Source organism: Trichosurus vulpecula, chromosome 7, assembly GCF_011100635.1.
Source record: "Trichosurus vulpecula isolate mTriVul1 chromosome 7, mTriVul1.pri, whole genome shotgun sequence".
Taxonomy (NCBI): domain Eukaryota; kingdom Metazoa; phylum Chordata; class Mammalia; order Diprotodontia; family Phalangeridae; genus Trichosurus; species Trichosurus vulpecula.
The window spans coordinates 267,699,524-267,723,524 of NC_050579.1; the positions used below are offsets into that span (position 1 = coordinate 267,699,524).

The following is a 24,001-nucleotide window of genomic DNA, read 5'->3' on the forward strand; positions in this document are numbered from 1 at the left end:
CGCCTCCCGGGCCCGCCCGCCCCGCCCCTCCCCCCCCTCCCCCCGGTCAGCCGGTCTCGTTTACCCCGACGCCCCAACCCCAGACCCCATCCCCGCTCTCCGCTCCTCTTCCCCCTCCCCACAAACCCACAAGGGGTCAGAGGTCACGGGACATGAGCCGGAAGCGTCCCCGGCTCGTCCCGGACGCCTTCGGGGCTAAGAGACTACGAGGACCGGGATGGTCCGGAGAGGAGCCCCCGGGGGGCGAGTCAGGTAACCCGGGAGCGGAACGAGGGGGAGCCATGGGGGAGCCCCGGACCGGCTCCCGGAGAGAGGAGGGTCCTGGGCTCTGACGAAGCCCCTTCCCCAGGGTCGGTGCTCAGGGCTCTGCGGGAGCTGGGCGAGCTGTTCCCCCGGCGCCTCTTCCAGGACGCGCTGCCGCCCATCGCCCTCAAGAGCCAGGTGTACAGCCTCGTGCCCGACCGGACCGCGGCCGACAGGCAGCTGGTGAGGGGCACCGGGGGCAGGGGGCGGGCAGCGGGCTGGGCGGCTGGTCGGAGGGGACCAAGCGTCCGAACGGACTGGTGGTACCTGGTGAAGGGGACCAAAGGTCTCCAAGCTGATGAGGGGAACCTGGAGGGGGGCCGAGGGGTCAGGGACCGGGGGCCAGGATCAATGAATGGGTCAGAGGCTGGGCAACCTGGTGAGGAGGACTCAGGGACCCAGGCACCGGCAGCTCATGAACGGGGAGCGCAACCAATGGAAAGACTGAATTGGAGGGCGGGTGGGGAGCGGCTGGCAAATAGCGAGACAGCTGGTGCCAGGAGCCGCAGAACGGGCACTTTGTGTGGGGGCGGGGAAGGGAAAGCTACTAGATGGTGATGTCATGCAGGCAGCCGGCCAGTAAGAGGGGCTGAGTGGACCCGTGGGAGAGATGTGGGGAGAGTCGATGAAGGATTGTGACTATCAAACCAGCTGGTAGCCACCCCCTCCTTTCTACCAGCCTACTCAGGTGGGATGGTCTTTGCCATACTGAGAGATGTCCTGCAATCTATTCTTCCCCGTGTTAACCTCTTCCCACTCTCCGCATAGCTGGGATAGCTCCTACCTCTCATTTTCCCTCTCTCCTGGAACAGAGAGAACTTCGGGAACGAGGGGAGATTCGAGTCATTCAGCTTGGCTTTGACTCTGATGCTCAGGGGATTGTCTTCACTGAGGACTTCAGGACCAAAGTGTGTGTATATGTGTATATACGGGGTAATGGAACCAGGAATTGGGAAGTATGTTAAGGCATAGAAAGACTAATGGAAAACAGGGGCAGCGAGGTGGTGCAGTGAGTAGAGCACCCGCCCTGGAGTCAGGAGGACCTGAGTTCAAATCCAGCCTCAGACACTTGGGCAAGTCACTTAACTCCAGTTGCCCTGGCAAAAAACAAAAACAAACAAACAGACTAGTTGAAAACTGTCAAGGAAGGAGAAAAAAAGTATTGTGGAGGGAGAGGCATGTATTCCGTGTGTGTCAGTCAGCAAACATTTATTAAGTGCCTACTATGCGCCAGGCAGAGTGGATACAAAAAGACAGTAACTGCCCTCAAGGAGTTTACAGTCTAAGGGGGAGATAATAAGCAAATGACTTTGTACAAACAAGCTCTATACAGTTAAAATAGGAGACAGTTAACTCTCTGTGTGTGTGTGTGTGTAGTGGGGGGAGAAGACACTATGAAAAGAAAGATGGGGGATATCAATGGAAGGCTAAATTGGAGTTTGGTTGCCCTTTTTCTCTTGTTCTTCAGGCCCTGGAATCTTGCAGGGGTCGGCCATTTGAAGGGACAGTGCAGAGGTTTCTGGCCGTGGTGCTTCCAGCCTGTGGAGATCTTAGCTTTCAGCAGGATCAGATGATCCAAACCTTTGGCTTTAGGGACTGTGAGATCACGTGAGACTTGGGGCAGCATAAAACCCAGGCAACTGTCAACTGCATCTATGGGCCTATTCTAATTCTTCCCCTTACTTACTCTTTTTAACTCTCCTCTCAACAACATTCTTTGCTTAGCAGTGATGCTTTCTCCCCAGTCCTTGCTAATGGAATCATCTGGACTATCTGGGAGGGTTGAGAGATGTATGTGTCTCATGAAAGTATGGGATTTCTCCAAGTAGAATTTCATCACTTTAAAAAGCCCAAAAGAAACATCGAGTTTTTGCAACAGTGACCTCCCTTATCTCTATCCTTGTATTACCATACTGATGCTGGAACATGGTTGATTTTCCTCTTTTCCTTGCGATGTAATAGAGAGGGAGATCAGCTTTTGTTCTTCTGGAAAAAGGAATTAAACAGTCAATGAAAAAGTATGCTGTTCATATACCCCCATGAAATTGTGTTTTTTTATTTCTCCCACTGCAAAGGGACACAGGCAACTGTGATTCCCTCCTTCCTTAAGGTAGGAATTAAGGGGCAATGGAGGATGATTCCTAGAGGTCATATTATTCCTTCCCTTCCCTCCCACCCTAGGCAGCTGGTAAATGCTGGAGTCCTCACAGTCCGAGATGCTGGGAGCTGGTGGCTGTCATTGCCAGGAGCTGGGAGATTTGTAAAATATTTTGTTAAAGGTGCTGATTTCTCTTTCCTTTCTCTAATTACTCCAAAAGCATAAGCCAGAGTTGTCCCTCCCCACTCCTGCCCCAACTAAGGATACTTAGGAGAGAGAGGATTTCCCAGGACAGGATTTCCCAGTGATCATATCCATTGTCTAGTGTCATCTGCTCTGATTTCTTCCTTCTAGGGCGACAGGCAGTGCTTGGGATGGTTCGAAAGTCCAAGTATCGGGAGCTGTCCCTTTCTGAGCTCTTAGGCAGACGAGCTCCTCTATCTGTGCGGCTTGGCCTTCCCTACCATGTACATGACTTAATTGGCGGGCAGCTGCTCGACATGTAAGTATATAGCTTCACCTGTTCCCTTTCTTCCCCATTGCCACGTGTTTCAACTAAATCATCTAAGACTGGAGTTCTTCCTCATCAGGATGCTCTGTAGGCATTGCTCTTTGATTGCCTACCCCAGTTTTCTGTAAGCATGGAGACCATTATATCTAGATCCTAGGGTTTCCTGTCTTCCTTTCCTCTCACCCCTCCCCATCCTCCACCACCTTTCCACCCTCAGCTGGGTGGCAGAGTGAATAGAGCAGTGGGCTCTGGATTCAGGAGGACCTGAGTTCAAATCCTGTTTTGGACACTTATGAGTTGTGTGACAATGGGCAAGTCATTTAACTGCCATCTTCCTCAATTTCCCCAACTGTAAAATGGGATAATAATAGCACCTGTGTCACAGGGTTGTTTTAAGGATCAAATGAGATATTTGTAAAGTGCTTAGTGTAGTGCTGTTTATATAGTAGACACTTATTTGCTTTCCCCTTCCCTCCTACAGTGTCCCCACCACATCTGGGACTCTGCTTCGCCTGCCTGAGACATGAAGATTCTGGTTATCTTTTCTCACTTCATCTGTTGGACTGGGGAATGAAGTAAGGTGTAGCTATAACCTGCAGCCCCCAAGATGTCACTATTAGCACAGATGGAAGTGGCATCTACAGAGGGGTTACCCCTTGAAGGCTCTGGAGTTGAGACTACTGTTTGGCTCGCTAGATGGATGGGACAGATGTGATCACTGCTGTTTACAGTTTTGGGGTTTGAACCATGCTTGCCCAGCCTCTGCCAAGGAGAAAGATCAGAAACTATATCAATGTTTTGCTTTTTGTCTTTCACATGATGTCCTTTTATTTTGGGGTTCTCTGTCCTTTTTTTCTTTTTGCTTTTGAAATTGCCAAATAAACACTATCTTTCTGTGATGTTTTCTTTAAGGCCTCATTTAAATGTAAAGTATCTGTTTGGTGCTCAGTTGTAGGGATGAGGAAGGATAACTCCAGGTCTGGATGTCTCCCCTCCATAACAGAATTCATATGGGAGAGAGGTAGACATTGAAAAGGGTCTCCCTGCACCCCCCCCCCCCCCATAAAAAATAATTTAAAAAACTGAAAGGGTCTCCAGTAACAGTAAAGGTATTACTGTGATTTCAGTGGAAATCTACCAAGGCCTTAGAATTTGTGATGGGTCTCATACCAAATAACAACCAAGTATCACTAGGGTTATGTGGGAATGAAGGTTGTGGAGAGGAGACACTGCATACCCTCACTTCACCTGTATAAATATCAGGATTGGGGAGATAACACACTTCAGAGAGACCATCCTGTTTCAGAAAGGCCCCCATATTAAAGGAATCCAAGATTTCCTCCCAGGGCCCCAGGTTTCCAGTACTTCCAGTACTGGGCTTTGGGCCAGTTGCATTTCTTAATTGTCACGTGTTTTCCCAGCTAGACCACAGCAGGGGTGGAGCAAAGTCCAAAGTGATCTCTCCTGGACCCCAAGCCAGGCAGAAGGGAGTAGATGGACAGCTGGGATTGACCATCCCTGCAGTCTTCCCAACCATGAAGCTCTTATGGATGCTGCTTTGGGTTTCAAGCCTCTTCACCTTGACTGTACAGGAAGCCAGGTCTTGGGGAAAACTATCTGTGTCCCTGAGGGTTATGGAGACAGGGGATGGGAGACCTAGCAGCTATGGAACAAAAACACCTGGGTGTCTTGGGAAGTGGGTTCTTGGTTGAAGACTAGGTGGGAAGGTCAGTGGCTTGGGTGAGGGAAGAAGGGAGCTCTGTACCTGCAGGTCCTAACCCCCCCCCCACCCCCATTTCCCTTAGGCTGCTGATCTTTTCACCCTCCGTGGTTCGCCTGGGTGTACCACTTTCAGTGGGACTACAACTCCAGGGGGGTTCAAAGGGGCAGAAAGTCAGGGGTATTATCTTCCTGAGAAATCCATCAGGGACCCCAGCGCATTGCTCCGAGGATGTCCCTTTTACCCTGGACTCTGACCATGACTATCAGCTACTTAGCCTCCCGGTAATTGCACCCCCAGCTCCCTGCCCCCATCAGCCTACATCCAGTTGCTCCTACTGTCTTTTTGTGCCTGTCACCTAGTTGCTGTCTCCATTTTGTTTTTCTTTACATATCATTTACCTTCTTGCCTCTGATTCTGACCCTACATCTGTTTTTCTGCTCTTGGTCTTTGTGCATCTCATTCTCCCTTGGTCTTTCCATATCTCTGTCTCTTACTCTTCACTTTCTGCCTCTGACGCTGTCCCCATCTACCCTCAGGTCCCACTGGTCCATGTACAGCTCTGTGGTCTCAATAAGCTTCGTGAGTCCCGTCAAGTGCAACTTGTGGCCAAGACATCATGGCTGAAATCAGCTCTGTCTCGACAAACAGACACTCAGGGTGTCAACCTGTTATTTTCCTCACGTCGGGGTCACCTTTTTCTACAGACGGACCAGCCCATCTACAACCCTGGCCAGCGTGGTGAGGAGTCCATAGCTTCAATTCCTTCTTATCCAGCAACACAAGTGTATTGCAGTCATACCATGTAGAGAATAGCCTTCCTTTGTAAGGGGAGAGGATGAGAAGAAGGAAAGAGAAAAATAGAGCTCATGGAATTCCCTCCTTTGGCCCACTGACACCTCTCTATCATTTCCTCTAGTGCGATTCCGAGTCTTTGCTCTGGATCAGAGCATGAAACCATCCACGGATACGCTGACTATTACTGTTCAGGTGAGTCCCTGGTCTCTAACTCCCCTACTGTGACCCCTGATTTCTAACCTTCCACCTCTAGGGTTGTTCACTGAGTCCCTCTTCTCCTAGAACTCTCACGGCCTTCAAGTTCGGAAGAATGAGGTGTTTCCTAAAAGATCTGTTTTCCAGGATGATTTTGTGATACCTGACATCTCAGAGTGAGCTCTTTCTTGAATCCTTCCCACACTGGAATACTCCTATATATCTCCCTTAAATACCTTCTCACTTTCTACCCCTTCCTCCAGTCACCTCACTCCAGACCCCAGAGATTCTGCCTGCTGCATAGGCCACTGTGACCTTCACAGACCCCTGGATTGTCTCCCAAATTCTCCCAGTGTATACAAGGACAACATTCTTTTTCCATGAGGCTCAGGCTGAGCTACCTCTCTATTCCTTCTCAGGCCTGGAACCTGGAGGATCTCAGCTCGATTCTCTGACAGCTTGGACTCCAACAGCAGTACTGAGTTTGAGGTGAAGAAATATGGTAAGAGCTGGAGACTAGGGGGATAGTGTCCTAAGGGGAGAGAAGGTTGGGGCTCGATACTGAATCTCAGAGAGAAGGGGTGTTTTCATTACTGTTTGACATGTTCTCCTCCCCTCTGCTCTTAATTAGTTCTCCCTAACTTTGAGGTGAAGATCATACCTGAAGAGCCCTATGTGCTGGTAGCTCCTGGTGTTGATGTGCATGTCCGGTTGAATGTCCAGGCCAAGTATTTATTTTTTTCCACCTCTGCATACTGTTCCCAATAACCCTTGCATCTCTCCTCACCTCCTCTTCCCCCTTCCTTAGGACTCTTCCTTTTGTTCTATTTCCTCCTTCCCCCCCACCCTGGCCACCCCCCACCTTGGCCTCTTCTCCCAGGGGTCCTTCCAAATATCCTTTGTCTCTAGGTATGTATATGGGAAGTCAGTGCAAGGAGTAGCTTATATTCGATTTGGAGTCCTGGATGAGAGTGGTGAGAAGAAATTCCTTCGAGGACTGGAAAAGCAGTCCAAGGTGGGGCTCAGATGTCATGGAAGGCACTTGGGTAGGGGAGGGGGATGGAATGATAGGTGGGATTTTCACCACAGCTGTCTGCTTTCTCTTTTGATCTTCCCTCCTCAGTTGTCAGATGGTCTCTGTAGCATTACCCTTTCAGGAGCAGAGATCCGGAAGGCATTGAACATCTCTATGATGGACAATCTTCAGGGGCTTCGCCTCTATGTAGGAGCTGCTGTCATTGAATCCCCTGGTGGGTGACCCTAGACCTCTCACTCCTTACCTCTCCACTCTGATCCCTGCTTTGGACATCCACACATAGTCTCCCCTCCTCTCCCAACCTTCCCATCTGTGTACCTACCCACCCATGAGTTCCTTCTAGAGAGGGAAGGATGAAGAGACAGTGATCGCTATGTCTTTCTGTGTCCACCTCCCTTCCCTATCTCTTTGTCTCTGCTTTTTTGTCCCTGACTTTTTGTATATGTCTATTTCTATGGACCCAGGGGGAGAACTAGAGGAAGCTGAACTTACGTCTTTGCGCTTTGTCTCATCTCCATTTTTGGTGGATCTCAGTAGCACCCAGCGATATTTTGTACCGGGAACCCCTTTCCTGCTACAGGTCATTCCTGGAGGGTGTTGGAAAAGAGGATAGGGAGGGAGAATACAAGAGAGGTTGGGAGAGGCAATACAGAGAAGGGGGATGGGACAGCATTTTTCTCTATTTCTTCTTCTCTGACTTCTCTTTTACCCACCCTCAGGGCTTGGTTCAGGATGTCTCTGGCTCTTCAGCCCCTGGGATCCCCGTCAAAGTTTCCACCAAATTTATCACCTCAGGAGTTGATTCTAGCATCCAGGTTCTTAACCTCAACACAGATGAGAAGGGTCATGTCAGCGCCCTCATCAATATCCCCCAAGCCACCCAAGAGTTACAGCTCATGGTGAGATGGGAGCCAGACACGCTAGAGAAGGCAGGAAAAAACTGGGGACAGGAGAAGGGGGTGCCCAGAGCTGGAGGCTTGTGTCACTCGGGGATAAGGTGGAGATCTGGGAGTTGAAGGACCAGACTGCTGAGTCCCTCTGACCTTTCCCTTTCTCTTTATTGCCTCCTCGAAGGTATCTGCAGGATCCCCCTTCCCAGCAGAGGCCACCCTTACTGCTCGTGCTCCACCTTCTGGAGGTTCTGGGATCTTGTCCATGGAGCGGCTGGATTCCAGACCTCCCCATGTGGGACAGACATTCACTCTAAACCTTCGTGCTGTGGGAGCTGATGGAGCGACCTTCTCCTATTACTACTACCTGGTGAGGATAGGCCAGTAAGCGCAAGATTGTTGGAACAAAGATCAGGGCAGAGGTAGACAGTCCTTCCCCATAGGTGGAGAGAGAGTGTAAGAAAGACAGAAGGGTAGAGGGGAAGCTCCTTTCAGATACTTCTGTCTCACCAACCACTGTGACACCCTCAGGTCCTGTCGCGTGGGGAGATTGTATCCATGCATCGAGTGGCAAAGGGGACTGTGACCTCCATCTCTGTACCTGTAACCTCCCAACTTGTGCCTTCTTTCCGCATCATCGCCTTCTATTACCACAATGGTCTGCCAGTCGCCAGCTCCTTGAAAGTAGATGTCCAAGCAGGGGATTGTGAGGGAAAGGTAATGGGGGAAGGGGAGGAGAGATGGAGGAGAGAAGATGTGATGAGATAGAGGTGGACAGAGAGGGAGAGAAGAAGGATCGGCTCAAGTTCAAAGAAAGCTCAGAAGATGTGAAGAATAGGAAGGAACTTCTTCCTCCCAGTAATGTTGCCCTGCTTTGTTTTTCTCTTCTATCCCCAGCTGGAACTGAAAGTGGATAGGACAGAACTTCGGCCTGGGGACCAGCTGAGTCTGAATTTATACACAGATTCCTCAGCCACTGTAGCTCTGGGGGCTGTGGACACTGCGGTGTATGCAGCAGGTGGCCAGAGGCACAACTCTCTCCGTATGAACAAGGTTGGGTTCCTAGTCCTCAGAAGCTCCTCTTCCTCATCCTTTGGCTATGTCCCCCGACTCCTTGGCCACTCCGTCCCTCCCTCCAGCTCCCCCAAACCTCTCTCCTTTCAGTTTCCCTGCAGACTTCACCCTGTTTCATGGCCCCGTCCTCTTGTACTCAGTGCCCTTTCTCTCACAGCAGCCCTCCTCTTTCTGCTTCTCCGTTTCCCTCTGTCTTGTTCACTCTTCCCTATTGTTTGCCTTTTCGTTGCCACCTCCCAAAGCATCTCTTGACTTTCTTTACCTCAGGTCTTCAGTGCCATGAACAGCTATGACCTGGGCTGTGGCCCTGGGGGTGGGATCAGTGCTCTCCAGGTTTTTGTCTCGGCTGGTTTGATGTTTTCTGATGGACACAGATGGACGGAGCCCAGGAGCAGTAAGAACAGAGTTTGAGGGTAGGGGGAGTGAAAGGGAGAGGATGGAGAAAGGACCGGGAGGGAGAATGGAAAGTTGGGAGTAGGAAGGTGAGATAGTGTGAAATAGCAGTGGTCTGGGAGTCAGGAAATCCGCTGTTAACTTGCTGTGTGGCCATGGCCTTCCTCTATCTGTGCTTCACTTTCCTTATCTATAAAACTAGGGAGTAGGAATGGATTATCTTCAAGGTTTGATACTCTGGGTTTAAGGAGAGAGAATGGGAAGGAGAAAGAGAAGGGGAAGGTAGGGGAAGGATGGAAACAGTTTTATAGAAGGAGAGGAAGGACAGAACATGGGATTTGTATGACTAGGCCTCCATCCTTTTATCACCTGCTTCTGTAGGTCTGAGATGCCCCAAGGAGAATAAAAGCCGGAAAAAAAGAGACGTGGATTTCCAGAAGGAAATACTTCAGAAGAGTGAGTGCTGATCCTGGAGTCAGAACCTCAGCTGTGTCTAGTGGTGGGGGGCCATTTCTAGTGAGCACTCTTCCACTATCCACAGTGAATCAATACACTGGTCAAGCCAAGCGCTGCTGCAAGGATGGGATGACGCCGTTGCCGATGCGCCGATCCTGCAAAGAGCGAGTGTCCAGAGTGACAGACCCCACCTGCCACGATTCCTTCCTGTCCTGCTGCCAGTTTGCTGAGGAGCTTCGTAAAAAGGCCCGCATCAGGGGCAGCACGGGGCTTGCCCGAGGTAACAGTTTTGGGCAATGGTCATGGCCTGTGTCTCCAAGGTTAAGGGTAGGTGGGAATGCTGGTGGGCCAGGGTGCCCAGAGCCTTCAAGGTGAGGAACCACATTTGTATCTTTCTCACTCATCCTAGCCCAGGACATATGGGAAGAGGAAGAGGAACTGCTTGTTGAAGATGATATCCTTGTCCGGAGTTATTTCCCGGAGAATTGGCTCTGGACCCTGTGGACAGTAGACAAAGTTAAAAAGTAAGGAGGCCATATGCCATCCTCATAACTGCCATGTCCCTTGGGGACCCCAGCATCCAGCCCCCAGGTTTGATAGATGTTCTTTATGCTCCTGCAATATAGGGTATATGAGCTTGTCCCTGATTCCCTGACCACATGGGAGATCCATGCTGTGAGCCTTTCCCAGACAAAAGGTGACCACAGTACCACTACCCATCCTTTCTTCTTTGCCCTCCCCCTCTTAATGTCATCTTAAAATGGAGTCTTCTGTCACTCTGGGTATCCTAGTTAGCTTGTGGTTTCCCAAGGAGTAGCTTCTAGGAAGGGAGGGGAAATCTGAGTCATTGGTCTTGAAGCCCTGGGCCTGGAGAGTTAGGAGAGTCAGGGCTTTAGGGGCATCTTAGGCAACTCAATTAGTTGTGGTGGGACAGCGTGTGTCCCTTCCTGTGCTTTTCCCAGCCTCTCCTGTGCTGTACCCTAACTCATAACTATTCCTTTTCTCTTTCCTTCTTTGTTTTTCTATTCCCCTAAATGCCCCATGAGTGTATCATGCCTCTGTTCCTTCACTCTCACTCATCTCTATGACTCTGCCCCTGAGCAGGTCTTTGCGTGGCTCAACCTGTCCAGGTTAGAGTTTTCCAAGAATTCCACTTGCATCTCCGCCTTCCCTACTCTGTCCGAAGATTTGAGCAGATAGAGCTTCGACCTGTCATCTATAACTATTGGAATAAGAACTTGTCCGTGAGTTGTATGGGGAGTGGGAGAAGCAAGTGGGGAAGTGAGAGGAGAGGGCTACTTGGTCCCCATGATTTTCTTCATTCCTCCCTCCTATCTCGACCTCCCCCCACCCAGGTGAATGTCCAGGTGTCCCCTGTGGAAGGGCTGTGCCTTGCTGGCGGTGGCGGCAGAGTGCTCCAGGTGGAGGTTCCTGCTACCTCAGCACGGCCTGTCTCCTTTCCCGTGGTGCCCACGGCTGCTGCTGATGTGTCTCTGAAGGTCTTGGCCCAGGGACCTTTTGGAGATGCTGTGTCCAAGGTCCTGCACATCGAGGTGAGAGATGGGACCCATGACCCATCCTCCACCCTTACCCTTACCTACCTGTCAGATTCCTTCCTCAAATACATTCCCAAGTCCCCAAACCTGAGACCCCAGTTCCCTTTTGGATCACATTCCCTACTTTCCTTTCTCATGGGACACATCCCTCTGATCTTCTGCTCGGCTTTCCTGCTTACTCCTAAATCCTAGGCCAGCAGCTCCTTTCCCTCCTTGCTGCATGCCTCTCCCACCCCCCCAAAGTCTCTGCTGCCCAAACCCTACAAGCAGGGGTTGAGGGTAGTCTGAGACTTAGAGATGGATCAGGCCTTGTCTCCTTGGCTTTTGAGTGATCACTTGTGCTTTACCTTCACCTGACAGAGGGAAGGAGCAGTCCAGATAAAGGAGTATGCCTACAAGCTGAACCCCCTAGGTGAGTGATCCCCCAGTCTCTTACTCCCTAGGGTTCATGCCTCACTTCTTGGTCTGCTACTAATGTGCATCTCTCCTCAGAGTACATATGTATGAGGAATAAGATTTGAGGGAGAGTATTAAAGAATCTCCAGGGATAGGGGAATATGCTATGCCCTTTCCCAGATCCCTGACTTCGTACTTCTCTTTAGACTTCCGTGGTCGGTCCTTTGATATTCCTGGGGAGAACCCATCCAATGCTATCCCCGATGGAGACTTCAGTAGTGTCGTTCGTGTTACAGGTAGTCAATTTTGCTGACTCCACATTCCCAGGTTGCCTGACCCCTAATTTTCCCCCAGTAACCTCTACCGCAGTGACCTTACTCTGAACCCCTGTTGATGTTCCCCCTTTCTGATCCTTTGGCCTCTGAATCCCACAGTAATCTCATGACCCTTCTGCCCTTCCAATCTGTCATCTTGGAGACCTCAGTCGTGGATTCTTTTCTCTTTTGTCCCATGCAGCCTCTGAGCCCATGGAGACCCTGGGCTCTGGGGGGGCCCTGTCCCCAGGAGGGCTGGGATCTTTGCTGAGGGTGCCCCGGGGTTGTGGAGAGCAAACCATGGTCTACCTGTCCCCCACACTTGCTGCTTCTCGATATCTGGACAAGACTGAGCAGTGGGGGAAGCTTCCCCCTGAGATGAAGGACCATGCAGCAGATCTCATCGAGAAAGGTGTGAAGTAGAAGTAAGGGGATGAGGAAGAGCTGGGTAAGGATGAAGGTCAGGGGATTTGGGAGAGCATGATACAAGAAGAGAAGGTGGGAAGAAGAACCTTGGGGTGGGATGGTTGGAGAAAAGTAGAGAACCAAAAAATGTTGTTGGTGAGGGTGGTGGATTGGAGGGTGGGAAGAGGCAGGAGGTGGAAGGGAAGCCAGCAGCTCTTTTCTGTACCCGAAGGCTATGCTCGTATTCTGCAGTTCAGGAAAACAGATGGCTCCTATGGAGCTTGGTTGCACCGGGATAGCAGCACTTGGTGAGATGGACCACCGGGAAAGGAGCAAGGAGTAGAGGGCAAGATTTGGCAGGGGAGAGATTTGGGCAGGACCACATGGTCTCGGGGCGGGGGGGGGGCATGGGGAGGCTGGGAATGGTGGTATGAGAACCAAAAGTTGGGGGGCTGTGTTGACTCCTACCTCCCTTTCTTCCAGGCTCACGGCCTTTGTCCTAAAAGTGCTCAGCATAGCCCAGGAGCAGGTGGGAGGCTCTCTGGAAGGGCTGAGGGAGACAGCCCAGTGGCTTCTGACAAAGCAGTTTGGGGATGGCTCTTTTCAAGACCCTTGTCCAGTCCTCCACAGGGATATGCAGGTGCTTGGGTCAGGGGTGAGGGTGGGAGGGAGCTGAGAAGTGTCAAGTCTGCTGGAGGGGAAGGACACAGAAGGCTCTTCCCCTGCCCTAACATGGCAATATCTTATTGTTGGCTTTGTTCTTTTCTTCCAGGGTGGCCTGGTGGGACCAGATGAGTCTGTGGCCCTAACTGCCTTTGTGGTTGTGGCCCTCCAGCATAGTTTGACTGCCTTCCAGACCTCTGAGGATGATCCCGACAGGGAGAGAATCAAAGAGCAGCTGCAGAGAGTGGTAAATGCAGTACTCATCTTCCTTGCCCCCAGACTCTTCCCTGAAAATCCTACCTCCCTCGGGGACCCAGGAATTCAAAGAGCCCATTTCCCCCCTAGAAAGCCTCGATCTCACGTGCAGACTCATTCCTGGCGGCAAAGGTAGCTGCTGGGCTCCTGGGATCTCATGCAGCTGCCATCACAGCCTATGCCCTGACCCTGACTAAGGCCCCCCAAGATGACCAGAATCTTGCCCATAATAACATTATGGCCATGGCCCAAGGAAAGGGAGGTAAGTGTCCAAAGACACAGTTGTGACCCTGGGAGCAGATGGATGAGTCTGGGCTCTTGTGTCGGAAGGAAGGAAATAAGCACCTACTGTGCACCAGCCCCTGTGCTGAATGCTTTACAAATGTCGTCTCATTTGGTTCTCACCACCACCTTCTGAGATGGGTGCTATTATCCCCACCTTGTGGAAGAAGAAAGTGAAGCAGGCAGAGGCTGACTTGCTCAGGGTTATTCCAGTAAGTGTCTGAGGCCAAATTTGAACTCAGATCTCCCTGACTTGAGGCCCAGGGCTCTGTCCATTGTACCACCTAGCTGCCTAGAAAACTGAGTCCAGCAGGAAAGGATTTAAATGCCTGTGGGTGAGAAGCCCAGGCTGGGGAGGAGTTGGCAGCAATGTGGAGGGTCAGGATGTAGGGGAAACTAGAAGAATTCCTGAGGGGCCAAACTCAGAAATAACAAAGGAAGGGACCAGGCTTTAGTCCTCTGAAGGAGTTCGGAATAGCAGGTCCCTCTGGGGATAAAATAGTAAAAGCCAAAAACTCCAGAAGGACAGTTCAGGGACATGGAGGCAGAAGTGCTGTGATTGTATTTCTGACTCTGTGACTATTTCTGTTCCTCTCTCTCTTTCCTGTCTCTGCTTTTATGTTGTCTGCACCTCACAGATGACCTATACTGGGGTCCGATTGCTGCATCTCAAAATGTTATCTCACCAACTGCAAGTGCCGATGGTGGCCCCTCGAAGCCCACTCCCCTGGCTCCAGCCCTGTGGGTGGAAACAACAGCTTATGTACTGCTCCACCTGCTGTTACGAGAGGGGAAGGCTGAGCTGGCTGATCAGGCTGCAAACTGGCTAACCCACCAGGCGAGCTTCCAAGGGGGATTCCGCAGTACCCAGGTAAACGGGCCTGAGTCCAGGGTCCTGGGGAATGGTAGGGGAGGGAGGCAGGGTGGAAGGAGATCTCCCTACATTCTAGGCTGGAGAATAATGGGAATTTTTCCAGGACACAGTAGTCGCCCTGGATGCCCTATCTGAGTACTGGATCGCCAGCCATACAACCACAGAGACCCACCTCAATGTGACCCTGAGCGGTCCAGGACGCCAAGGAACTAAGACCAGCGTCATCCAGTTAGACAACAGTCAAACATCGGGGCTAGAGGAGGATCTACAGGTGAGAGTCCCTGGGATTGGCAGCCAAGGCTACTGGGGACTGGGGCCTTTGTAGCTCTCAGAAGTGAGCCTAGAGGTGCTGACTCCCACCTGTGCCCCTCCCAGCCTTAGCTCCTGACCTCACCACTTGTACAGCCTCTGAGTCAAGAGGGCTTAGCTGCTACTAGGGAGTGTGTGTGGGTAGAGGGGCACTTACCTAGGTCCTATTCTCTTCTCCCTCCCCCCCATTTTCTAGATGTCCCTGTTTTCCTTTCCTCCTTTCCTCTTCCTCTCTCTTAGCTAATTTCTCTACCACTGAAGAGGGAATGGGTTGGGGAGTGGGCAGATAGCCTTTTTATTTCCTCATTTGAGATGTTTCTCTCTTCCTACTCTCCACAAGTTCCCCTTGGGCAGCAAGATCACTGTCAAAGTGGGAGGAAACGGCAAAGGGACCTTAAAGGTGAGAAGTGGAGAGGCTTCTGTACCATAAGAGGAGGGAGCAGAGGACTGGGCAGGAGGTGGCAGGTGGACCAGAGAGATGAGCTGGGGTTAGGAGTGTCAGAGTTAAGACTTACTGTTGGCTTTGTATTCCCTGCACATTTTTAGTATTTAATAAATACTTGTTGATGCTGACACCCTGGAAGGCAGGGAGGGAATTCCTACTTATCCAGGAAGGGAAGGGACTTCAGAGACCTCTCAGCCCAGGGGAAACACTGTGTCTTAGAGCTGACATCATGTGGTCTAACCAGCTGTATCATGGAGAAGACCTGTGATGTGGGCTGAGTGGGCGAGGCTGGCCAGTGTGGATATAAATAAGATAAAGAATAGGGACAGAATCACCCGGATTTTTCCCCTTCTCCCCCCCAAATAAAATCAAAACCAAATCCCTTCTTCCCCCCAAGATTCTACGTAAATTCAACATCCTGGAGGAGAAAAATACAACTTGTAAGGACTTCAAGCTGGAAGTGATAGTCACAGGCTCTGTGGAGTATTCAGGTGAATGCAGGGTGGGAGGGAGTTGAGGGAAGAAGGGCCAGGGAGTAAGATACCTGGATCCCTTCTCATGCCTGTGTTCCAATGCTAGCATCATCAAACGATGACTATGAATACTATGAGGAAGAATCCCAACTTAGAGATGACCCAAGTCCCTTGGTGTCCCCTGTGACACCCCTGCAGCTTTTTGAGGGGCGTCGGAACCGCCGGAAGAGGGAAGTGCCCAAGGCAGGAGACGAGAAGGAGGAGAGGGTGCATTATGAAGTATGCATCTGGTGAGTTAGGGCAGGTACCTGAGGGAGATAAGAGCTTGATGTGGGGGTGGGTGGGGAGTGAAGCCAGGGAATGGGTGAGCAGATGCCTACATCCCAGGGTGGTAAACAGAGGGGCAGGCAGAGTCTGGGTGGGAGGGTGGAGGTTGAGCCATGGGGGATCAGGGTTGGATAGTGGGAGGGAGAGTACTTGAAGGTCAGTAGAAGCTGGAGTCACCCAAAGTATCTCCCCCCAAAGGCGAAGTGATGGGGTCAGATTCCCTGGAATGGCTATCGTAGACATCACCCTGCTGAGTGGATTCCATGCTCTGCATACTGACCTAGAAAAGGTATGAGTATCCTCCTTCTCCCCGTTTGGGTCACAATTATCTTGTTATCTCTGGAATCATAGGTTCTGGGTTCAAATCCTATGTGACCTTGACCTATTCATTTAAATTCCCTGTGCCTTATTTATAAAATGAGGTGACTGAATGAAGATGGTCCCTGAGCAGCCTCTCAGCTCTTGATCTATGATCCTACATTCTGTGACCTTCCAGTTGCCTTCAGGAACCCAAGAGCTTGGGCTCCCTCCTATCTGCCCAGACTCAGCCATCTCAGCTCCCACAGTTAGCCATTCATGTCCGGGTGAGGCAGACATGCTGGGTACTGTCCTTGTTCCCCTTTTCTCCTTCAATGGCTCTGGTCCTTTCAGTGGGAAGCTCTCTGATGTTTCCTTGATCTCAATTTTTTCTCTCCCCAGCTGACCTCACTCTCAGATCGTTATGTGAGTCACTTTGAGACCCAGGGACCCCATGTCCTGCTGTACTTCGATTCGGTGAGTGTGTGTGTGTGTGTGTCCATGGGGGGAGGATTTGGGGGGTACCCAGGGATTCTAGCAGTCTCTGCTCTATACATCCAGTGTTGTGCTAAGCATCTGGGGAATATAAAGACACAGTCCCTGTTCACAGAAAACTGAATCAATTGACTATTCTCCTCACCATAGCGGCTTTTCCAAATCTTTTCCTCTCTCCTCAGACTGCCCAAAGTTCCCCTTCCCCCCACCATCTCAATGAGAACCCTTCCTCACATTTCCCTGAAAAAAAATGGAGATCATTTAAGGGACCTCCCTCTTCTCCCCTCTTCCTCATCTCACATTACTCTGACCTCATCATTCAACTGAAACTTCTCTTTCCAGAATTACTAATGATCTCCTAATTGCCAGATCTAGTGACCTTTTCTTAATTGTCCTCCTCCTTGGACTCTCCACAGCTTCTGATACTGTCAATCTCTGTCTTTTTCTTCTACTCTCTTTTCTCTAAGTTTTTGGGATTTCACTCTCTCCTGGTTTTCCTTCTACCCATCTGACCTCTCCTTCTCTGTCTCCTTTGCTGGATCTTCATCCAGTTCAGGTGTGCTCACCTTGGTGGTCACCCAAAGGCTCTCTCCTGGGTCCTCTTTTCTCTCTGTTGTATTTCATTTGATCATCTCTTTAACTCCCATGGCTTTAATTATTATCTCTATGCAGATGACTCTCAGATCTACTTGTCCAGCCCCAACCTCTCTCCAGTTTCACATCCCCAGTTGCCCATTAGACATCTGGAACTGGATGCTTCAGAGACATTTTGCTTTTGTGACATTTCTTGTATGAGCCCCCTACTCTCTGATGACTCTGTTACTTCCATAGTGGACATCCTCATCAGTCTCTCTCCATTCCTATCCCTCCTCCACTCAGTTGTCAAACTAACTTAGTAAAGTGCAGGTGTGACCACGTTTCCTCCTTGCTGCTCAATCAACTCCTATGGCTCCCTGTTACCTCCAGGATGAAATCTAAAATCCTCTGTTTGACATTAAAAGCCATTCATAACCTAGTCTCTCCCCAACCTTTCTAGTCTTCATATGCCTTAAATCCTCTCCATCTCCCCAAACTCTTGAGGTCCAGTGATACTGGCATCCTTGCTATTCCTTGAACAAGTCACTCCATCACCAAGGCCTGGAATGCTTACTCTCTACCTCCTTGTGTCCTTGTTGTTAAATTTTAGCTGTGTTGGACTATTAATGATCCCATTTTTATGGGGTTCTCTTGGCAAGGATACTAGGGTGGCTCGCCATTTCCTTCTCTAGGGACCCCATTTCATAGTTGAGGAAACTGAGGCAAATAGAGGTTATTGGACTTGCCCAGTGTGACAGAGCTAGTAAGTGTCTGAGGCTGGATTTGAACTCAGGTCGCCTTGACTCCAGGCTTCACACGCTACCCAGTGTGCCACATATCTGCCCCTCTTGTTTCCTGGGCTTCCTTTAAATCCCAGGTGAAATCCCACCTTCTACAGGAAGCCTTTCCCAATTCTCTTTAATTCTAAAGCCTTCCCACTGAGATTATCTCCAATTTATCCCATATATAGTTTGTACAGTTGTTTGCACATTGTCCCCCGCATTAGACTGTGTCCCCTGTGCGCAGGGACTCCTTTTTGCCTTTCTTTATATCCCCAGCATTTAGCGCAGTTCTTGACACATAGTAGGTGCTTAATAAGTGCTATTGACTGACATGAAACAATAGGAAACAATGTAAGACAACATATAACTTAAGTTTTGTACTCACAATTTTTACAAGCACTTTAGAGTTTATAAGGCCATTCGTTTCAATGCAAAGTGAACCAGAGGAAAAAGCAAGACAAATCACACAGAAGAAAAACCTGATGAATTTATGAATTACTGAGATGTAATCTTTTTGCGAATCCAGCCCAGCCACAGATTTGTTGACTGAAAGTCAGCATTGGAAATGTTCGTTCATTCATTCATTTATCAAACATTTATTAAGTCCCTACTGTATGTAGAGTGCTGTATTAGGTCTTGAGAGACTTAGAAAGTTTAACTTAAAAAAATTCACATTCATGTAATGCTTTGAGATTTATAAGCGCTTTCCTCCAAACAGAACTATGATGTATGTAGGGCAAGTTGGGTTATTCCTACTTTACAGAGGGGGAAACCAAGGTATACAGAGGGAAGTGACTTGCCCAGTCTCCTCCCTTCATTTGTAGTGCTTTTGCATGAGACCCTGCCACCTTTCACAGAGCTTATAGTAGTTGAAAGGCAATGGCAAGGCATGGGTTAAACTGGTGGACACTTGACTCATTCCCGTTCCTCCCTGAACCCCATCTCCTAAACTCTGGTTGAGTCTGCTTTGTCTTCCTTGTCTTGTCCCAGAGATTCCTCCCTTGGGTCTGAAGGGCATCTGTCACAGACCTCAAAGGTGCCTCCCTTGCTCTTCTCCTTGAGGTCTCTATAGGTTAGGGATTCTTAATTTGACAAAATGAAGGAAAACCCTTTTTTTTTTTTTTTTTTACCTAACCTCTGACTGAAATGTCTCATTTCCTTTGGTCTTCTAAAAAGGCTATTCTGAGAAAGGGTCTCTATGCTACAGCAGACTGCCAAGGGAGTCTGGGATGCAGAAAAGGCAAAGAGCCCCTGCTCTGGCTGCTCTTCCGGAAGCCCTGCCCTCATGTTCAACCATCTCTCTCTGTCTTGGTCATTTGCTGGAAACCTACTAACATGAGCCATTGTCAACGCTGGCTCTGCCTATAAATGAAACTGGGCTTTTTCTCCTGAGTTCCAGCAGGTATTGTGGTCCAGCATCATTTCATGGACAGTGTTGGTTGCTGCCATTATCACCCCCAAAGACTGCCCACTGCCACTATCCCAGAAAGACCAACTTCCTCTTTGGGTCATGCCCTGCTGCTGCTTTCTCTTACCCCTCCTCTGACCTACCATGGAGTTCCCATTTCTGATTAGACCCTGGGATGTCTGTAGTTCTCAGCCCTCTGATGACACTGAGATGATAGACGTTGCTCATAGTAGTAAGTTAGTAGCCAGTTGCTCATTGGCTCATGTTGGTGGGTTTCAAGCAGACTGACTGAGGCAGAGAGAAATATTTGACAATAAGAGTAGGGCTGATACTTAAACCAGGAAGAGCCAAAACAGAGGAACAGTATTATAGACCAATTTCCCTAATGAATATTGATGTACAAATCTTGAATAAAACATTAAGGAGATTACAGCACTATGTCACCTGGGTAATACACTATGATGAGGTGGGATTTATACCAGGAATTCAGGGCTGATTCAATATTAAGAAAACTATCAGCATGATTGACCATATCAATAACAGAACCAACAGAAATCATATAATTATCTCAATAGATGCAGAAAAAGCTTTTGATAAAATACAGCACATATTCCTATTAAAACACTAGAGAGCACAGGAATAAATGGAGCTTTCCTTAAAATAATCAGCAAGCATTACATGTAATGGGGATAAGCTAGAAGCTTTCCCAGTAAGATCAGGGGTAAAAGAAGGTTGCTTAGGGCCAGCTAGGTGGCGCAGTGAGTAGAGCAGTGGCCCTGGAGCAGGAGGACCTGAGTTCAAATCCAGCCTCAGACACTTGACACACTTACTAGCTGTGTGACTTTGGGCAAGTCACTTAACCCCAATTGTCTTGCCTTCTACCGTCCAAAAAACAAAAACAAACAAACAAAAAAACAAGGATGCTTATCACCACTATTATTCAATATTGTAGTACTAGAAATGTTAGCTTTAGCAATGAGAAGAAAAAGAAATTGAAGGAATTAGAACAGACAATGAGGAAACAAAACTATCACTCTTTGCAGGTGATATGATGGTATACTTAGAGAATCAACTGTTAAAACTACTTGAAATAATCAACAACTTTAGCAAAGTTGCAGCATAGAAAGTAAGGGTAGGGCTTCCACAAGAGCAGCCATAGCAGGGGCCCTTTGCCTCTTCTGTGTCCCAGACCCCTTTAACAGTGTGAACCCAGTGAGTGTTCAGACCGCCCCCAGGCTGATATTGCTAAGTCCACCCAAAGAAAAGTTCTCCGGCAGCTTTTGTGATTGCAGTATTTTAAACACATGGCAATAATACAGACTAAGGGAAGAGTCATTGCATCTCATGATAGAATGAAAGCAGATGAATCTGGTGGCAGGACTGGGAAGGAGAAAGCATGGAAGCAAGGAAACTGGTCAGGAGGCTGTTTAAGAGACCAGGCCTGAGACCATGAGGGCTTGAGTAGTGGAGGAGCAGTGAGAATGGGGAGAAAAGACAGATAGGAGAGATGTTTTAAAGGAAAAAATTAATGGGTAACTGTTATGGTGATGGAAAGGAGTCAGAGATATCTCCTAGGTTGGTAGCTAGGGAGTACAGTGGATAGAGCCTTGGGCCTGGAATCAAGAAGCCCTAAGTCTTGCCTCAGATGCGTACTACCTGTGTGACCCTTGGCAAGTCATTTAACCTCTGTTTGCCCCAGTTTCCTCAACTGTAAAAGGCTTTCACTCAGCTTGGCACACAGTAGGTGCTATAGAAATGCTCATTCTTTTTGCCTCTAGGTATTGAGCCCTATTAACTTGAAAAGCGGTGGTACCAATGGATAGTGACAGGGAAATCAGAAGGGGAGTTGGTTTAGAAGGAAAGATAAATTCAGTTTAGATGTGTTGGCTCCCCCAAATACTTGTAGGATCAAATAAACCTCCATTTGGCATTCAAATCTTTTCCTTATCTGGGCTCTTCTTGTCTTTCTAATAATTTTCTTACACACTGATCCCCTCCATGCTCTGTATGGTCCAGCCCTACTGGCCTACGTTGGTGTTGCTCCCACATGATGTTCCGTTTCCCACTATCAGGTCTTTTCCAGTGGCTGTCGTATTAGACCAAACACTGCCTTCTGCAGGAAGCCTTTCCCGGCCCCTCGCTGCCTATACCTTCCTCTCTGAGGTCATCCTCTACTTACTCAGCATCATAAATTTATAGCTGGAAGGAACCTCCAAAGATTTGTGCTCGCTACCCTTTTCTTTTACAGATGACGAACTTGAAACCAAGAGAAATGAAATGACTGGCCCAGGTTTATTAGGTAGTAATTAGCAGATTTGACCCTGGGTCCTCTGATGCCAAATGGAGTGCTTTTCCCACTGCATGATACTATCTCTGGATCAGAGTAACAGACCAAAATGAAGAGGGAGCAGAGACAAAGGAGATAATGGAGAAAACTAGCGAGAGCGAGAAAGAGAGAGAGAGAGAGAGAGAGAGAGAGAGAGAGAGAGAGAGAGAGAGAGAGAGAGAGAGAAACAGACAGACAGCCAATAGACTGGGGGGCAGGGATGGTCTCAACAGCAGCTTGCGCACCCTTGCCCTGTGACTCCAGGTGTCGGCATCCCGGGATTGTGTGGGCTTTGAGGCTGTGCAGGAGGTGCCTGTGGGGTTGGTGCAGCCAGCCAGTGCTGTTCTTTATAACTACTATGAGCCTGGTGAGTGGAGAGAGGGAGCATGGGAGAACCTGGGCCTCTGCCTCTGGTGGGGGTGGAGTGGGGCAGGAGAGGGGAGGAAGGGAACCCATGGGATAGCATAGGACCCACAAGGACCTTGGGCATTCTGAGAACGCATAGGATTGTTTGGAATTCTTGACTGATTTGGAGATGGAAGGGGAGTCCTGAGCCTGAGGTTCCCCCCTTCTTCCTGACTGCTGTGCTATGAACTTTCCTCCTGTCCTCCATGGAGCAGTAGGAGGGGAAATGGGGAGACAGGTTTGTGACTCTCTGTGACTTCTTCATCCTCACCACAGGGGAGAAATGTGTTGTGTTCTATGGGGCCCCGAGTAGGAGTAAACTTCTGTCCACACTATGCTCTGGGGATGTTTGCCAGTGTGCAGAAGGTGAGTTATAAGCAATAGTGGGTGGGTAAGGTATGACTCCAGGGGGAATATGATACATACTTTTTGGAACTTGGAGGCACCAGAGACAATGAGAAATAGAGAGAAATGGTACCTGTTGTCTAGTGGTCTCTGTCCCTATTCTCTCCTCCTTCCCACAAAAGGAGAAAGCAAGAAAAACAAAACTGTGACAAACACGTATAATGAAGCAAAGCAGACTTCTGTGTCAGCCATATTAAAAAAAACCCCTAAACCAAAGAAAAAAAAAGTCTCCATTTGTGTTTTGAGTGCATGTTTCATCTTGAGTTCTTTGAAATTGTGGATGGACATACACATAGATTTTTTTTCTCTCTCTTTCTTTGCTCATTACACCTTTTGTTTTCCCCTTTCTTAGGAAAATGTCCTAAAAAACACCGAATCACAGATGTAGAGAAAATGGTGGAAGAAGTCAGGATGAACTATGCCTGCTATGATCCACGTGTGCATTATGGTGAATTGATAACCCTCAGGCTCTTGCCTTTTCCTTTAGGGATCCAGGAATCCTAAGGCCTCCAATTTTCCAACTTTTTTCTAGATACCTCCTACCCCTCAAACTTTTGACTTAGCATCCAACCACATCAAGTCTAAATTTCTCAACCCCTGGGGTGACCTGTGTTCCCTTCTTCCCAATAACAGGTTTCCAAGTCGAGGTTCTTCGGGCAGAGGACAAAGTTGCCTTCAGACTCTTTGAAACCAGGATCACCCGTGTTCTGCACTATAGTACTGACAGGGGCTGCAAAAGATGGGTGGGGGTAGCTGGGGAATGGAGATATGGATGGTAGTGGGATATCCTTGCCCCTTTAATGTCTTCTCTTTTCCTTGTCATTCCCCTAGCTCAAGATGTCAAAGCCAGTATTGGCCAGACTCGAAACTTCCTGGTCCGAGTCTCATGTCGCCTGCAGCTGGAACCTGGGAAGAAATATTTGATCATGGGGCTTGATGGTGTCACCTTTGACATTAAGGACCAGTGAGTTATCTATGACCCAGAGTGACCCTACCCTTTCTGTGCTTGGCTTTTCTTCCTCCTTCCCTCTGAGGACCCAAGCCCCTCCATCCCCTGGGGACTTAGGGACCCAGGCCTTGCATGCCTCTCAGGCTCACATCCTTACTACCTTTTTCCTACACAGGCCCCAGTATTTGCTGGACTCTATGACTTGGATTGAGGAGATACCTTCTGAAAAGAACTGCCAAGCTCTGCGATATAGGTCTGCTTGTGCCAACCTCAATGAATTCCTCCAGAAATATGAAATACAAGGGTGTCAGGTTTAGTGTGTGATATCCTCTCCCTCCCCTACCTCCGTGGAATTTCCTCACTCAAGGTACCCTAAATCTTGTCCTTCACACCTGCCCTATGCTCTCACGTTTCTTCTTCGTGAAAGGAAGGGATGTTTCTTTAGGACCACACTCTTGACTTCCTCTTTCCCTCCTATCCTCATCTCCCATACTGGAAACCAAGACATGGAAGAGCGTAATAAAAATTTGTTTGATGACCAAGTCAGTGGTATTCATTTGTGTTATCTTTGCCCCTGTCACTTTC

General features: G+C 49.1%; 2 protein-coding genes across 2 annotated transcripts; both read left to right on the plus strand.

Moving 5' to 3' along the window:
* The first annotated feature begins 56 nt into the window (after window positions 1-56).
* Window positions 57-3,811, plus strand: STK19 (serine/threonine kinase 19). The gene is made up of 7 exons (XM_036768771.1): window positions 57-252; window positions 350-486; window positions 1,116-1,211; window positions 1,772-1,911; window positions 2,485-2,582; window positions 2,756-2,903; window positions 3,394-3,811. The coding sequence occupies exons 1-7, from the start codon at window positions 153-155 to the stop codon at window positions 3,437-3,439; spliced, it is 765 nt and encodes a 254-aa protein (XP_036624666.1). The 5' UTR covers window positions 57-152; the 3' UTR covers window positions 3,440-3,811.
* A 563-nt stretch (window positions 3,812-4,374) lies between these two features.
* LOC118856958 (complement C4-A-like) lies at window positions 4,375-23,958 on the plus strand. The gene is made up of 41 exons (XM_036767536.1): window positions 4,375-4,512; window positions 4,718-4,916; window positions 5,172-5,373; window positions 5,552-5,622; window positions 5,713-5,801; window positions 6,045-6,127; window positions 6,257-6,353; window positions 6,535-6,640; window positions 6,749-6,875; window positions 7,126-7,241; window positions 7,381-7,560; window positions 7,736-7,921; window positions 8,083-8,268; window positions 8,449-8,604; window positions 8,893-9,019; window positions 9,400-9,474; window positions 9,560-9,754; window positions 9,884-9,998; window positions 10,101-10,171; window positions 10,579-10,718; window positions 10,830-11,027; window positions 11,391-11,442; window positions 11,633-11,722; window positions 11,943-12,152; window positions 12,378-12,453; window positions 12,629-12,785; window positions 12,918-13,055; window positions 13,154-13,325; window positions 13,984-14,216; window positions 14,323-14,490; window positions 14,869-14,928; window positions 15,371-15,464; window positions 15,553-15,736; window positions 15,972-16,062; window positions 16,473-16,547; window positions 21,922-22,024; window positions 22,339-22,428; window positions 22,820-22,915; window positions 23,101-23,184; window positions 23,299-23,431; window positions 23,592-23,958. Exons 1-41 carry the CDS (start codon window positions 4,448-4,450, stop codon window positions 23,731-23,733), a joined length of 5,232 nt encoding a protein of 1,743 aa, XP_036623431.1. The 5' UTR covers window positions 4,375-4,447; the 3' UTR covers window positions 23,734-23,958.
* The last annotated feature ends 43 nt before the right edge of the window (window positions 23,959-24,001 follow it).